Below are 16,947 nucleotides of genomic sequence, written 5' to 3' on the forward strand. Positions count from 1 at the left end.
TCCAGCACCCACAGTCCAGCACTGACACAGACATGGCCATGACCACAGACACGGATATGGACACGGTGTGTCCCGCAGTGCTGGGGCTGGATCCAGGCATACAGGCGTGTCCTGGAGGAGCAATCTTTGTCCCTTTAGAGACCTCAGAAGTAATTAGCAGGCCATGGCCACTGGGCAGGTAACCTTTGGTAAACCACAAAAGCACGGAACAGCCTTGGACACCTTGTAACAACGTCCCTTTTTCCCCTTAGGATCACAGAATCCCAGCCTGGGTTGGGTTGGAAGGGGCCTTAAAGCTCATCCAGTTCCAACCCCTGCCCATGCGTGGATGAGCTTTAAGGCCCCTTCCAACCCAACCCATTCTGATTTCAAGTTCTACTGCATGTATCACTAAAGCCATTTCAGAGCCCAGTGCCCTCACTCACAGTGCACACCACCATCATGCAAAACCGTTAACACCCTGGCTGTGATCGCGCGGAGCACCCGACTGCTTTTTATATGAGACCTTCCAGTGTCATGTATTTCAAAAAGCAATCTGTATCTCATGATATCTCCCCTCCAGCCTGGCCTCTTCCCTACTTGCAGAGAAGATGCCTAAAATTGTGCTTCTCCCACCTCCTTCGATACCTTTAGATGAAAGGTGCAGTCGATTTTATGTGCGAAGTACTATGGATGAATTGCTCTCCCCACCTGTATCCCTTTATAGCTGTGGGAGCCAAACAGGGAAGATACCAAACCTGGAACAAAGCCCAGTGCATTTCAAATACATTCTACAAACTATGTACTGTATAAAAAGCAACATTGTCTTTTTGGACACACTCATGTTATGTGCTCCTGTCCTGGGTTCAGCAGTAGCAGTCATTTTTCTCCTTGGTAGCTGGTGCAGTGCTGTGTTTTGACTTTTGGCCTGGTAACAGTGCTGATAACAATGGTGTTTTGGTTTGGCCAAGGACTTTGTAAGCCTCATGGTCTGCCAGGGAGGAGGGGAAGAGAAGAAGCAGAGACAGGACACCTGAACTAAATTGACTAAAGGGGTATTCCATACCACAGCACGTCATGCCCAGGATGTAACTGGGAGTTACCCAGAAGGGCTGGGGACTGTGGGGTTGGAGGAGGTATTGGTTGGTGCTTGGTTGGGCTGAGGGGATGAGTTATCGGTTGGCTGGTGGTGAGGTGCTGTATTCTCTTCCCTTGTTATTTCCCTTATCATTGTTATTACTGATGGTAGCAGTAGTGATCTGTGTTATACCTTAGTTACTAAACTGCTCTTATCTCAACCCGTGGGAGTTGCATTCTTTCTATTCTCCTCTCCTTCCCTCCAGGAGTAGGGGGAGGGCAAGAAGGGGGGAAGTGAGTGAACGAGCTGCCTGACTGGGTTTAAACCACCACAGCTCCACACTGGGAAACACTAGAACCGAGGCTGCCCGTCCTGCTGCCAGCCACATTCCTAATCTAGAGTAATCAAGGATTTTTGCCTGTAAAGACTCTCACACCAAACCTGTTTCACAACCCCCTCCAAATGCTGTTTTACCAGCCTCTCCCTGTCCCAAGTGGCTGACAAACTCTGCTCAACTTCCCCAAGTATTCCAACAGGAAGCAAATGTTAACACAAAAACGCTGTCGTAAGGAGTCACTTTAGGCACAGGGGCAACAAGAGAGATGTGCTCAGTCCTAACAGACGTATACTTGCACATCAGGGAGGTGAGCACCACCTCTGCTGTCCTGCTCGTAGACATCCTTTGTGAGAACAGCTCAGTCCATGGGTGGCATGCACTCATGGCAACCCACCAGAGAAACTGGCTCAGGTGATGCTCAACTGGAGTAACACTGTCCTCTGTTCTTACAGGTACAACCCACCCTCAGCCCGCCTTCAAATGCCTGGTTTTGTAACAAAGGATCAAGAAAAAACAGGACACTGCTACATGGATCTTTTTTTCTTTGCAATACTAATATCTACAGTGAAACATTCATAACTGCTCAACAGAGTAAAAATATGCTACATCAAACCTGTACCAGAAAAAGCAGGACCCCTGTAACAGCTGGAGAAGAGTTTGCAGGTCAAAATGAGAATTAAACAGCCAGCCTGAAAATATGCCACTGGAAACATCTGAGAAAATAAATAGGGCTGTCCTTTCTCTGCAGCTCGACAGCTGCTGGAATTGGTGCAATTCATCTTCTGGTTTGATGTTGCTGTTGGGATCTTGGTGCCGTCTCACCACGTAGCAGCACAGGCACAGCCCTCCAGCCCAACAAGCCTGGTGTGAAGTCCCTCCAGGAGCAGGGAGTGTGCTCGGGTGCTCACCTGAAGCAGGTTCCCGTCTTTTGTGAAGGAAGCACTGCACATCACACTGAACAGGAAACCCAACAGGGAACACGCCATCTTCCATCTACATTCTCATGAGAGCCCACTGCAGCAGCAGGGCCATGCGCTTGGTCTGTGAGAGCACGCTGTTCCTGTGATCAGTGAGCTGCAGGTCCATGTCAAACACAGAAAGCAAAGACATTTGTCTGCCCTCCTGGGAAGCACACACTGTCTGGATGGCAGACAAACTACTGACGAGGAAGGGCTCCAAACTAATAATAGCGTTTCCCAGGGGATTCATTTACAAAGTGCCACTGGTCCTTGGAACCAATATAGTGTACAGTATATATTACAGCAAACACCAGCTCCTCAGCTTGTGTTGGCCCCTCTCTGCACTCTATGCAGAAGGACTCAAATATCCACACTTTTTACAATAGACTCCTTCCCTTTTTATACAAAGGAAAATAAAACCATAAGTTAAAACAGCAATAAATTAAAACTACAGAACGTGTGCGTCCTGGTCAGCCCCCTTTGTGCATTCCAATCAGACTGGAGAGCTTCTCACAGTGCTCAAGTTTCAGGGATTCTGCTTTCTGCTTTAACCGCTCATCTCTGTACAGCTTGGCCAAATTTGACAAATCAGACTCTGAAAGATGAAAAAGAAGATACATATCAGGATGAGCCTGCTTTCAGAAACTGCTTCTCTGTGCTTTGTTATCCTTGTGGCTCGTGGGGGGTCTTTTTAATTCACTTTGTTTCAGTGAGACTGGGAATGTTAACATGCTCTAAAGAGACACCATTGAGTTTAACCAAGCTACTTAATGAAGACAAGAGTATTTTCCTAAGTGTTTGCAAACCCAATCTCTCTAACCAGTGCACTAGCAGGACAATAACCAAACAAACCCCAAGACTGATTGTTAATCTATGAAGAAAACACACACTATAAAAGTATAGCTTGGAAGTCAGTTAAGATTTTAAATCATGTTAATGATCTAAAGCATAGGTGATTGCTTTAAGATATCTGTATATTGTTAAACTAATGGCATAAAAGGGGCTACACAGCACCTGTCTTACGCAATACTGTCACTTACTTTGGAATCAGCTCTCATCTCATCCCACACTAATTCTTAGGGATGCAGAGGAGGGTCATTCCCCAGGAATGACCAGGAAAGGCCAGTGTGCCCTTTCATTAACAACACATTCTCAAAGGTACTTTGCACATTTCTTTTCCTTCTTCTCAAAAGTAACATGAAGCTGCAATAGTCTCCTTGTTTCAGTTATTTCCCCCCCTCAATAATTCAGAGAATTTCTTTGCTGATTAGCTAAGGAAATCCTAATATAGCTTTCTCCCTGAAGAATCATTCAGATCCAGCATTAGACACACCTACGAGAACTGCAGTAATTTGTTGCTGAAAAGGTCAGAATTTCCCTAAGCACTGGGTACCTGATGACACTCAACTTTTCAGAGCTTTTATACACCTTCAAGTCCCTCATTTAACAAAATTATTCAATAGGTCCTTTCACTCCTTAAGTCCTCTGCCCCTGTCTCACTGAAATTTAAAGCCATTTAAGCCTCCACCTATTTATCGAGAAGCTTTACAAACTGACAGGCACAACCATTTCATTGTAGATCGGGAATCAATTTTCAGGTTATATAACTCAAAATGCCATTCAAGTACTGCTGGGCACATAACCTTGACAAGCCTTCAGCAAAGCCAGACTCGGGTAATTGTCTCCTAATGCAGCGTCCCTGGAGCTCTGCAGTGAACTCCAGGGACCTTATTGGGCAGAGTTATTCACTGCAAATGGCTGCATTTCTGACAGCATTCACTCTGCCACATCTGTTTCTCGTGTTTTTCTATCTCCTACATAGATCTGTTTCTTTGAACTTTTTAAAGGAAGCCACATGCCCTTATTCTTGCTGTTTGCAGTTGCCTCTGATTTTCTACAGCTCGGAGCTCTTTGCAGTCTTACATTACAAATGTGCTAGCACAGCTGAACAATCTGTAAAACCTGGGATGTGCTGTTTGTACTCTATTAGGGATTTCAGAGGACCAAACCCCACAGCATACATAGCTTTTACACACTACTCTGCTGTGAAGGGAGGAGCAGTTTACTGCAGCAGTATAGAAGTGACCAGCTGAACAAGACACTGGTGCTTCAGTTACTTTTGCAGTTTTCATTAAGGTTGCTGGACACTAGGTAATGCTTTTCCAGTCATAAAGTCAAGGACTTTAAGAATCAAACTGTTCCTGTATAACTAATCTGTGTTCATTCTGCTGGTGCTAAAGAGAAATGCAGCTTCAGTAAAAGAAACAAACAAATGTACTATTAATAGACATTCAACTGACAAAAAGAGAGCAGCCCATGTGAAGTTAAACACTTAAACAAGAATTAACAGACCCAAGTTACGAAGCAACAGTTGACTAAGAACTGTCTCACCATCTCAGAAAACTCCTCCCCAGCAGTCCATCATGTACTCACAGTTTACTCAGGGTTTATTTTTACACACTTGGCTGTACTAAAGTTAGCAGAGCCTCAGCTGTGCTCTTACCTGCTCGCTGGCCTAAATGACAGTCACTCTGAAAATGGTTTAGTTCTTTTTCCAACTATAGTGGTGTCCTGGGGCTACTGCAATTGTGGATGCTGTAAATACATCTGCAGATCTGTGACTAATAAAGCCTCGAAGTGTAAATTGCTCCAGAGGAGCACTGGTTTGCAGCCCTGTCTTAGCATTCAGTGCTGAGTCACCCCACCCTCTCTGACTTAGGCTCTTTTAGACTTGCAAACCCTGTTGCCTGTTTTGGGGCACAGCATTCCTCAGCTTGGTCTACGTGAAAGAGACAATTTGGCAACTTTCAGTTGCATAAGGTAAATTAAAAGGATTTTCTGCAAGAAATCTATTCCCTCTCTATAGCAAGCCTACACACAAAGCCTACAGTTACAAACAGCCATATATACCTAGAGCACTGCTACTGCCAGCTACAGATGCTCAAAATCACAAGTCGAGCACACCAAAAACGAAGAGATTGTTTGGGGTTTTTACAGTCTTATATTAGGATCTTTTTAACTTCAGAGCCTACATCTACTCTTGAAAGTCAAGATGGGTAACTTTCATGTAAAATAAACCAGTCTCTGGATGAAAACAAAACAACTCTCCCCATAAAAAACCTGGGAATAGTTTGGAGTCAGAAGCACAGACTGTTCCCTGCAGCACAACAAGGCTTGCTTAGACAAAGCACACACTTCCATAATGATGCAATGGGTGAAGAAACTATAAACAAGTGCAAAGAGACTTAGTGGTGTGCCAAGAACTGCTTTACATGGAGCAAATTAGAAAACCCTACTAGTGTGTTGAAGCAGCTCACCTGCTACTACTGAACATTTACACAGAAACAGCTTCTTACAGCTTCCTTTATGCACATTGCTAGTTAGTGTGATGGGTTCATCAGTTACAACATCCCAACTTCAGCTAGTCCTTGTATTTGATTTGTGTTGTTTTGTACAGTTCCAAAAGGAGCAGGGATTTGCTCAATGAACTAGATCAGTAGTAGTTAACAAGTAATACAGTATGAGGTTAAATAAAATATACCTCCCCAATCGACTTAGGATCATAGAATCATAGAATAGTTCGGGTTGGAAAGGACCTTAAAATCATCTCGTTCCAACCCCCCTGCCATGGGCAGGGACACCTCACACTAAACCATGTCACCCAAGGCTCTGTCCAACGTGGCCTTGAACACCGCCAAGGGTGTTCAGGGGATGGAGCATTCACAACTTCCCTGGGCAACCCATTCCAGTGCCTCACCACCCTTAAAGAACTTCTCCTTACAGCCAATCTAAACTTCCCCTGTTTCAGTTTTAACCCGTTACCCCTTGTTCTGTCACTGCAGTCCCTAATGAAAAGTCCCTCCCCAGCATCCCTACAGCCCCCCTTCAGATACTGGAAGGCTGCTCTGAGGTCTCCACGCAGCCTTCTCTTCTCCAGGCTGAACAGCCCCAACTTTCTCAGCCTGTCTTCATATGGAAGGGAAAGAAACAAGGGAATCTTTGGCAGCAAGAATTATTCTGAATGCTCACATTCTGTGTTCCCCTTTCAGCATTCAATTCTTGTTTTTAAAAGACAATCTTGACTATGGAGAAAAACATGATCTCAAAGTCATCTAAAGATAGAAAATGCAAATAAGCACACAAAATAAGCATGAAAACATGCTCTCTGAAAACTGATACCAGTAACACAGGCCACTGCAGGATAACCATAGGCACTTGAATAGGCTGTGGGCTCTCATCTAGGGAAGTGTTGAAGAAAAAGTTAATCGTCTTGTGGAGCCAATAGAAGCAAAAACGATTCTGCTCCAGCAAAGGAAATGTGGAATAGGTGATGTCTCAAGGTCTTTTCTAGCCCTCACAATGTTAGAGCAAGATAAATGTGGATGATTGTATGTTTAAAACATCATCACTAAGAGTTATTGAAGCATAAAATCTGAGTGGAAAAAAATATCTCAAAGGGTGAGATCTACTTTCCACTTGTCTCTCCAAATCACCTAAAATGAGTTCTGACAGACTCTCAAGAATAGCAATAGCAGATGTGACAAATACCAGTGCAGAGATGTTACAAGCATCGGAAACTGAGGCTAAACCCAGCAGTGCCTGGTGAAGCACAGCCATCCCCCAACTACCCAGGGGTTGCAGGCACACACCTATAACAAAAGGAACTTACTTTGCTGTTTCTCCTTCCAGCAGCTGGTCTGAATGTAGTCTATGTAATCTTTTTCAACGGTTTTCTCTAGCTCTTGAAGTTCTGCTCCTTGATAATTCCTCTCAAAGTTTTTATCAACGTAGTAAGGCACCTGCAAGTTCTCGGTTTCTCTACTAATCACATGGCCTATGGACCTATGGAAACATGGAGAAAAGAGGGGGGGTAGCAGTTTAAATATAAAGAAATCAGGAGGTGTTTCTCCATATCAGCATTTCCAGAGGACAGTGCTCACAAAAGCTTCTTTACAGTTATTTTCTGCAGCACTGCAGCTCCCTCAGCCATCCCATAAGGAAATTACAAGTTTCAGGCGCAGCAAATTGTACACTACAACCAGCATTCACCCCCACCCCTGCTAAAACCACAGGGAAATATCCAGTGTTTGGTGATCTCTACAAAGAAGTGACTCTGAGCTGACACTGTTCTTTGCACACTGTGTGTGTTCTCAACAGCTCAGTCAAGACACTTCCAAAACATCAAAGCAAATTTTATCTGTGAACAGCAGCTCCACACACTTTCCTCTGTTTGCTGATAATTTCTGTCAAGCCAGGTCCAGAAATCCATGGGAATTGGTACCAAATGTAGAGATTACAGAAAGACATGTAGCTCTTGAACTGCTCAGGGCACAATACAACTGGATCTGGATCTTCTCAATTTCTGGATCCCTTAGTAGAAATAAAAATTAGCAGGGGAGAATGTAGCTGGGTTTTTATAGGGTTTTATAACCATCAGTAAGCAAAGTGGGGCATGGAATATCCCAAAGTGGGTAGAATTTCCCACTCTGACACAGCCACTGGATTAAAGCATTCTTGTACCCTGAACTTCCTTATTTAAGCAAAGATACCCAGGCATTCTTTCAAATCACTGCCCAGAGAAAGAGGCAGGCAGCCAAAACACAAAGGTTACACTCTACTTGATGGAACTCAGTTCACTCCTTCCACTTCCTGGACTCCTTCCCTCTCACTATGTCTCAGAGGTGTATGCTCTCTTTATATATATATATAAATAACATATATATTATATATATAAAACCCAATTTCTTTCAGTTTTTAGGCTGTTAGGTTTCTCTACTTGATGGAACTCAGTTCACCCCTTCCATTTCCTGGACTCCTTCCCTCTCACCATGTCTCGGCGGTGTATGCTCTCTTTATATGTATATAAATAACATATATATATATATAAAACCCGATTTCTTTCAGTTTTTAGGCTGTTGGGTTTTTCAAGGATATGATTTAGAGAAGCAGGGTAAGTGTGTGCCAGGCTCAGGCCTGGCTATCTCAAATCAACAGGCAAAGGGGAGGTTGGGAAGGAAAGCAGGAGAGATTAGCTGCTCAGGGACACTGTGGGAGGGTTCACATGGCACTGCCAGATAGCAAAAACATTCGCTGAAAAAAAACCCAAACCCAAACGAGCCAGAAAACCACCACCCTCCTGTTCTCACACTGGGTCTACACACTGACATCTTGTGGTAAACAACGATAAAGGGTGTTGGGCTACCACGACCGTGCAGGTAATATGGGCCTAAACCCAAGCAGTTCTACTAGAAGGCAGCAAGGGGTGTGTTTGGAGCACTCTGCTACTGCTGTGTGCAGCAGGTTCTCCAAAACCCACCGGATCCCTACTTCTGTGGCAGCAAGAGCTGGTGAAGGTGACTGAAGTGAGCTCTGTCTCATCAGAGAGCTTCCTCCCCTTCTCCCAACACTGGAGGCTGAGAAGAGCAAGTTTTTTCCTCTGCCTCCCAAACTCAAGATTCCAGCAAGTCTGGTGGTGTCCGCCTGCTTCCAGAGCTGACCAGTTCAGCTTGGCCTCTGCAACTCCAGGGACCTGCTTCCTTACAGATGTTAAACCTGGCCATTAAAAGGCTTTAATGATTTGTGGAGCTTGACAATTCTTCCCATGGAATTCAAGCTCCAGAACACATTTGGATTTATGCTTCATTTTGTTACTGCTCTCCATAGGAACTCCAGTGGTGGTCCCACAGACCCCTGGGGCTAGGCAGATGACAGCTGAGCAGCACTGTACCTGAGCTACACCCACCTTCCCGACACTGCATCACTGTGCAAAACCATTTCAGGCCAGTTGAGAAAGCTTTCTGGCTCAGTGCCTGTTTCTTCAGCACACAGTGTTAATAAAGCTCACCAGAACTAACTTCACAGCTATAATGCTTAAGAGAATTTGTTCATAGGGATGGTTGGTGTTCCCATATTTACAAATTGATAGCGCTTTCTAGAAAGGACACAGCACTAACATGCATTTTGCTCTCAAGTCCAACTTCACTTATCTCAAAGACTGAAAAGCAGAACAACGTGGTTTGGAATGACTTACGATTTGTAGAACAAGCTGTAGGGTGGGTTTGTGGCCATCAGCTGAGTTATAACTGACACAATGATGATGATGAAAACTGGCATCAACTGAATAAATGCAGAATATGAATTCTGAAAACAACAACAATAATTAGCAGTTAAGAAGAGATAGAGATGGGAAAGGATGCATCTGTCCACAGAAACCAGGCTATCTATCACAGACCAACAGTGTAAACTAAAGAGGAAGTGCTTCTGAATTCAGAGATGACATTTTAATTTCAAAATAACCTTTATTAAGAATCTCAGCAAACTCTTTCGAGCCATTTTCTTTCAATTATATTTTCATGACCTGTCTTTCATCCACAGCTCCCTTCAGAAGGTCACAGATGCCCGCAGCACAGTAACCAAACACAATCCAAACTAAAGGAACACCCTGCAATTCCCACTGGGCATCTTCTGAAGTTTGCTACATGCATTCTAAAAATCCCCATTTCAGTTTCATGGATAACATGGGTGAAAAGTGAAGGGTTAAGACACTGTATGTGGTGTAACTTCAGTCAGGATGCGCCTGGGGTTTTGTCTGAATGAATTTTGAACATAGAGTGGTAAAAAATATCAAAGAGAAAAAAAAGAGACCTTTATTTCTGCTCTTAACTTCTAAACTGGCTTCTAAAATGCCTTTTCTTATCAGGAGCAAAATATAACATGCACCTATTTAGGCTTTGCTCTCTGCCCTGAGATAGCAACAAAGATACCTGACATTGCAGTAGGTGCACTCCTTTGCCCTAGCAGAGCTGTCCTTGGGCTCTATCAGGGCTGATTTTTCAGAGCCTGACAATAAGAGACTCACAGGGAAAAATTAATCTTCCTTGGGGAATGATCTCATTAGTTTAAAGGCTGACTCTGGAGGAAGATGTCTGCAAGGCAGGTGGCATGTGTGTATGTGTGCCAGCAACAAATGACACCCTATGTGTTTCACTGGGAGGCAGTGGAGAACAGTGATGAGTGGTGTGCCCCAGCAGTCAGTCCTGAGATTGTCCTTTAAGGGCAGTGGGATTGAGCACCCTTAAATTTGCCAACACCAAGCTGTGTGGTGCAGTCACACGCTGGAGGTAAGGGATAGGATCCAGAGGGACCTGGGCAGGCTGCAGAGGTGGAACCATGTAAACATGACCCTGCACATGGGTCGGGGCAATTCCCAGCACGAACAGAGGCTGGGGGTAACTGGATGGAGCAGCCCTGAGGAGAAGGACTTGGGGGTCTTGGTCAATGAGAAGCTCCCCATGACCCGGCTTCAGTGTGTGCTTGAGCCCAGAACCCCCACAGTGTGCTGGGCTGCATCCCCATAGGGTGAGCCGCAGTCGAGGGAGGGGATCCTGCCCCTCTGCTGCATTCCGGGGAGACCCCCCCTGCAGTCCTGATCCAGCTCTGGGGCAACAGCACAAGAGGGATGTGGAACTGCTGGAGCGAGTCCAGAGGAGGCCACGGAGATGCTGCAAGGGCTGGAGCAGCTCTGCTCTGGAGCCAGGCTGAGAGAGCTGGGCTGGGTCAGCCTGGACAAGAGAAGGCTCCTGAAGGGGAGACCTCAGAGCAGCTCCAGTGCCTAAAGGGGCTGCAGGAAACCTGGAGAGGGGCTTTGGACAAGGGCCTGTAGGGACAGGCCAAGGGGAATGGCTTTAACCTGCCAGAGGGGAGACTGAGATGAACTCTTAGGCAGAAGCTCTTTCCTGTGAGGGTGCTGAGGCACTGGCACAGGGTGCCCAGAGCTGTGGCTGCCCCATCCCTGGCAGTGTTCAAGGCCAGGTTGGACACAGGGGCTTGGAGCAAGCTGCTCCAGTGGAAGGTGTCCCTGCCTGTGGCAGGGGTTGGAACTGGATGAGCTTTAAGGTCCCTTCCAACACAAAACAATCTGTGTATCCCAGACTCATCTTGCCCTGTGCTGGACGAAGCCTGTGCAGCACCTGCACAGAAGTTGTGAGCTAATTTACTGAAGGATTAAATATGCAGTGAGGACAAGCCAGTACTTCTGTGTGCATTAGCTATCCACATCCAGACTAATTATTGCTGGATTACCAAACCATTAGAGCCTGCAGAAAGCAATCACCAGCAAAACACCAGTGACAGAAATCCCAGGGCCTGTAATCCTATCAATTCAATGTATTTTTAAAGTAGTGATTAATTAAAGACCATCTAGTTATTGTTGAAAACATCCATTTTGGCTGCAGTGCTGGAGGACAAACACTGAGTGTTTAGGAATGGGAAGGTCCGTCCTGGCTTCAGATGTGTAAGTTGACCCCTCTACCGTGGTGAAGTACTTAAACCCAAGAGATCCCTCCTCCTGGCTACCTGTGGCCTAGTTTCCTCCTCCTCTTGCTCCTGTGTCCATGCTCTTTCATTCCGGTGCCTCTGTGGATAATAGTGTGTGTCTCTGGCTACATTTGAGAACATGTGGATATTTCCTGTTAACAGAAACCAAGAGAGAGCCATGATGTTTACTCAGTTGCTGGTACTCAGCCCTACTTCTCAGTTTCTAGTTGATTATCCAGGCTTATACTACGCAGCCTACATTACAGCTGTGAGACCTTAGATTAAAAAGCACAAACACACCTTGGATCTAAATGTCAAAAGAAATATGTTGCTCCAAAAAGTGTACCAGAGAAATTGCAAAGTTTGCCCCAAGTCCATGTTAATTTAAATCAAACTGCAGAAACATGCCACACTTTTTGTTACTCTATCTCATATTTTAATACTGGGTTGGTCACATTCACTTGCAAGTCTGTAGCTTGTGTTGCATCCCCAGGCTGTAAGCAGGAAAAGTGATTTGCTTCACCAGGCTCAGGGCATGAATTATGGCTTTCCATAATTACTCAGTATGGTCCTCTATGCTCTTTTCTACTTATTATTCTTTCAAGCTATTAATAGTTTCACTTAATGATTTTATATTAAGGAAAGAGATTTAAAAAATAGCCTTTTGAGTAACAAAGGAGAACAATTCAGGATTTCCTTTCTTGCACACTGAATGCAGTTAATTTATTTATAAGAATTCTAAAATGAGGAAAGAATTGCATCTGCTGTTTCGATTTGAAGCTTGAATTTGATTTTATCACCATATGAATATCTTAATAATGGCTGTGCTCTCCCCTTTTGCATTTCAGAATGTTTTTGTATTAGAGAATGGAAATTTATGACCTTACCATAACAACAGAAATGCAAATCTATTTTTAAGCCCTGGGAAAGAGGTTACATTATTTTATGCTCTTATTCTGTCCTTTCTCTTCATTTCCCCAAGAATTCTGCAAGAAACCTGTCGGAAGTGACTTTTGCTATTGTGTCAAAACATCTGTTTCCTTGCTTGTTCCAGGGTTTGTCCAAGGGGCCTGGCACGTTTGCAGGCAGTGCTCCAACAGAGACACAACCGTGGGGAGGGGTGGTAGAAAGAATGTGTCTTTCTTGACCAAAAGTTTGTTTCTATCATGCAACCCTGCTCAGACAGTATTCTACCAAGCTGTGAAAAAACAGAAGCAAGTGTGGGAGGGGAAGAATGGCTTCTGCAGGGAGCCTAGAAAACATTTTCCCAAATTCTACATTTCTCAAAGAATTCCTGCCAGCAGTTTCTTTCCTTTCACGTGCATTTATTTTTTGTAAGTTCAGCTTGTAGCCTCTAACCATTGTAACGTCTTAAGTCTAAAAGGTGAGCAAATTGACAAGAGTGCTAAAGCACTTTGCTGCAAGGAAGACCCTGAGCTCAGCACACCTTTCATATTTACTTTAATCCAAACCTGTATTCCACTGATCTTCCAGTACTTTTGTATTTGTACTACAAATACAAAAGCTGAGGCTGGACTGAGACATGCACGGAGCTACTACAGGTATGGATCTACTCTTCAGTTACTGGATCCTGCATATCCAGTAACAGCCTTTCCTGGCAGGCATCACTTTCTCAGCTAAGAGGTTTTCATTTCTTTACAGTATACAAGCTGCTGCAAGCCAGATGAACTCCTGTGTTTTCCTAGTTAAAGGGGTGCTGAGACCACCACACCAGGAGCTGCTGCCATGCACACTGGAACACAGAAAGTTGTCTTGAGTATAGCACCATTAGCAAAGATACCTCTGATCCTTTCCCAGTCACACTTTATTTTACCTCCCATACTATTGCTGGCTTTTGACAATGGAGGGAATAAAAGCAACAACAAAAAGAAGGGTCTACAGCTACAGCTGGTATTAAAATGCTGCCTAGTGAAGAATTACACAGCCTAACTAACCTCTTGCCAGACTAGTGTTCTTACCCCTAATGTACTGACAAATTTCAAGAGAGGCTAGGAGGTTTGGGACTTGCCCCAGCAGCAACAGCCTTTACTGTGTTGGCAGCTCTCTGTGCTAGAATTCCTGCACAACAACCCTGGGTTTTGACAACACTTTGTGGGGAACAGAGCTGCTAAAATCTTAAGTTCAAACTGTACATTAAAGGAGCTTTTCCAGGCACAAACACCTAGGAAGGAAGAAAAGAGTAAATCCAAGAAGTTTTTTTCCCTTTTCAGATGTACTGAGAGCAGCTGAACTTCCTTTATGGCCTAGTGTCAGTTCATTGCATGTCAAAAACACTGCAGATACTGACCTGTAGGAAAGTGCCCACCAAAAAACACATTGAATATTTCTTCTGGTGTAATGTCTGCTTCGAATTCTGTGTAGTAATTGTAGTGCCTGGGCTGGCCAGTGCTGACATGCTCCTGGTCACTTCCGAATTCATCGTATCGTAATCTTTTCTCAGGGTTGCTCAGAACTGCAAAAGCATTTCCTATTGCTGGAGAGGGAATGAAAAGAAGTGTTACACAGCTGTATTATGCAGTATTTCAGATGTCAGACTTCTATAAGCAGAGTAGCAATAAAGCCCACATGGGCACAGGAAATTTGTGCTTGACCAAAGATTGAGTTACTTTTAAAAGAGTAAAAAAAAGTGCTACAACACTGACGTTACCAGTGATGGAATTTATTTCCTGCTATCCCTGGTATCAGGAGAAACACAAGAGTGTTAAAGTGTACGGAGAGAGCTGAAGTGTTTGTAAAACTGAGGTGAGAGAATCCACTTCAGCCAAGAGCCTGAGTGAGGAGGTAACATGCTATCAGATCAAACTAAGCACTGATCGAGAAGTGCGCTTCCATATAATACAGAATTAATAACTCCAGAGGCTAATTAAAATGCAGAACCCTATTCCAAGTTTTTGTCTCCAGTGAAGCTGTATGGCAGATCTATGTCACACTTCACATCAAACCATCCCAACCTCTTCGGTTCATCATCTTCCTTGACCTTTGACAGAACATGGCTGTAAACAAGTTCATAGAGAAATACAACCCTAGCACAGAAACACAAAGAAAAGCCCTTCAGAAACTCCTTCTAACAGTCTATGAATGGATATCTTACTTTCTTCCTGCTGCCTTGCAGTGCTGGTGCAGACAGCTGCAACACAGCACCCAGAGAGCACATGATGTCAGTTTAGATGCTGTAACATTGTCATAGCATCGCTGCTGTCTAAACAGGTTTAGATTGCAAGGTTACTGAAAAGACCAGACACAGAACACTGGACTCCAACTTCAAACGCTTGCATGTATATATGTATGTGTATATATAAAGGGTTTATTTATGACACAGAGTGGGTATTGATTACACAACACCACACTCTCCTGCATGGCCACTACTATTTCCAAGCATTGTTCTGCGCCTTTAGCAGTATCTAAGAATGAAATTTGGGATATGTTTTCATTTGCTTCCGATAGAAATCTCTATTTTGAGGATTAAAAGGCAAACCTCGCCGAGCAGCAGCAGGGTTTTGTGGAGATGGGCAGATCTGTCCGTGACACCACCAAGCTATGTGGGCCTGCATGATGCCTTTATATAAGGCGCACAAGGGTACATCTGGGGGGCCTGCCCTCATCTTCTTGCTCTGCGGCTGCAGGACCGGGGCCCGCCTGCCCTCACCTTTGAACGCCTCCGTTGCTCCGGGGGCACGGTTCTTGTCAGGGTGGAATTTGAGGGCCAGTTTGCGGTACGCTCTCTTCAGGTCCTCCTCGCTGGCATCCTTCTCCACCCCCAGGATTTCATAGTAGTTCCGACACCGCTTTATCCTGGAAGCGCACACAGGGTTACCTCACCGGCCTCTCCCCACAGACCCGCCGCAGCCGCACCCCCCCATATGCCTCGTCCCCCGCTGCTCTCCCGCCGCCGCCCCGGCCCCCTCACCGCCGCACGCCGTCCAGCTGCTCCGCCGTGTAGGTCATGGTGGCCGCGGCGGGCCCCGGCGCAGCCCGCCCGCCCCTCCGTCCCTCCCTCACAGCCCGGCGGCCCGGCCCGCCCGCGCCGCCATGTTGTGCGCGGAGGCGGCGGCCGCGCGGGGGCCTCTGGGTAGGGGAGGCGCGGTGGGGGCTGCAGGAGCGGGGTGCCGGCGGCATGGCGGGCGGGGGGGGGTCCGGTGTCCGGGCCTGTGTGCTGCCGTGTGACCGGGGAGAGCTCAGCGCAGGGACAGCAGCCATGGGGAATGTTGTCCCTGCATCAGCGCTAACGCCGCCTTCCTGCCTTGGCAGGGCTGTGGTAGATGATCATAAGCTGTTGCGTTGAGGTTGGAAGGAGCCCACGGGAGCGCCCCAGTGCCTCCTGGCCAAGCTTTGGTTGGAAACCCACGGTGGGCTTGTCCTGTGGCTCCTTCCAGCTGCATCCGTGCGCTGCTGGTTGTTGCCTCATCCGTGGGGCAGTTACAGCAGGGTTAATGCTCCTTAAGGAGTGGAGCTGTGGTGTGCGGGAGCTGCTGCCTTGCACCAGTGTGCTTTTGTGGGAGCACAGCAGCTCGGAGGAGGCCTCGCGTGAGCAGCAGCGAATGGAAGTTGGGGATCATGTCACCTCTGGTGCTGATTCCTGTGGAACTTGGCTTTGGGTGCAAATTGGTTTCAGAATGGAGCAGGTGCGAGTTATTTGTGGGTGGAAAGAAGGTTAGGTTAGTATGGGAAGAAGCAGGTCAAAGGAAGGAGAACTAAAGCAGCAGGAGGGTCCCACAGGGCAGCCTTTAGAGGTCTGGGGAGATTTGTCTGCCCTCCTGCAGACATTTAACATTAGTTAAAGCTGGATACTCACTGACGAGTCTGGTGTTACAAGTACTCACCTGCTGCCTTTGTGGTGTCTTCTTGGACTAAAAACCTACTCATAATGCTCCATGCACCGTGTCACAGGTCTCTGGTATTTGGAGCTATCTGGATCCACCCGGAATCTCCTGGGATCTTGGGCTTAAACACATTCACCTGCCTGGGGGCGGCTGGGTGAGTGATGCCACCTTACTGGGCAGGGATTTTACCAGAAAAGCCTCATTTATTTCAGAACAGCTCATCAGTTATCTGGTGCAGGTGTTAAAGGTAGGAAGCAGGGTGGATCTTAGGAGGAGTTGTGTAGATGTGTTGCGTTTATTTTGCCGAACACTTCATTGCCAGCTGCAAAGCACAGTTACCTCTACCAGTGCACGTTCCAGTGAGCATCCCTTACCCGTCCTATAGAATGAAATCAGGCTAAGTTATGATGTGTCATTGAGCTGTGCGGGGGAGTGTGT

At 45.9% G+C, this 16,947-nt stretch overlaps 2 protein-coding genes and 1 long non-coding RNA gene across 3 annotated transcripts in view; 1 reads left to right on the plus strand and 2 right to left on the minus strand.

Annotated features, from left to right (window-relative positions):
- Nucleotides 1-16,947, minus strand: part of SIL1 (SIL1 nucleotide exchange factor) — a 198,853-nt gene that overhangs the window by 172,681 nt on the left and 9,225 nt on the right. The window lies entirely within an intron of this gene.
- The window catches only part of LOC134169050 (uncharacterized), a 129,623-nt gene that overhangs the window by 93,456 nt on the left and 19,220 nt on the right, over nt 1-16,947 (plus strand). The gene's annotated exons all lie outside the window — the stretch shown is intronic.
- On the minus strand, nt 1,920-15,742 carry DNAJC18 (DnaJ heat shock protein family (Hsp40) member C18). Its single transcript, XM_062629255.1, has 7 exons — nt 15,597-15,742; nt 15,336-15,481; nt 13,977-14,162; nt 11,708-11,820; nt 9,384-9,493; nt 7,023-7,195; nt 1,920-2,948 (listed from the first exon to the last, which is right to left on the minus strand). The coding sequence occupies exons 1-7, from the start codon at nt 15,632-15,634 to the stop codon at nt 2,824-2,826; spliced, it is 891 nt and encodes a 296-aa protein (XP_062485239.1). The 5' UTR covers nt 15,635-15,742; the 3' UTR covers nt 1,920-2,823.

The sequence above is a fragment of the Pezoporus occidentalis genome, unplaced genomic scaffold, assembly GCF_034315485.1.
Source record: "Pezoporus occidentalis ecotype Australia unplaced genomic scaffold, CSIRO_AGI_Poc_V1 ctg33, whole genome shotgun sequence".
Lineage (NCBI taxonomy): Eukaryota > Metazoa > Chordata > Aves > Psittaciformes > Psittacidae > Pezoporus > Pezoporus occidentalis.

What these genes read in the sequence shown, in the direction of transcription:
- DNAJC18 (XM_062629255.1), bottom strand. Translation starts at nt 15,634, where the DNA reads ATGACCTACACGGCGGAGCAGCTGGACGGCGTGCGGCG. An exon ending in CAGCTGGACGGCGTGCGGCG is followed by an intron (nt 15,482 to 15,596) that starts GTGAGGGGGCCG and finishes GTGCGCTTCCAG; the next exon opens with GATAAAGCGGTGTCGGAACT. An exon ending in TGGTGGGCACTTTCCTACAG is followed by an intron (nt 11,821 to 13,976) that starts GTCAGTATCTGC and finishes TTCTGTTAACAG; the next exon opens with GAAATATCCACATGTTCTCA.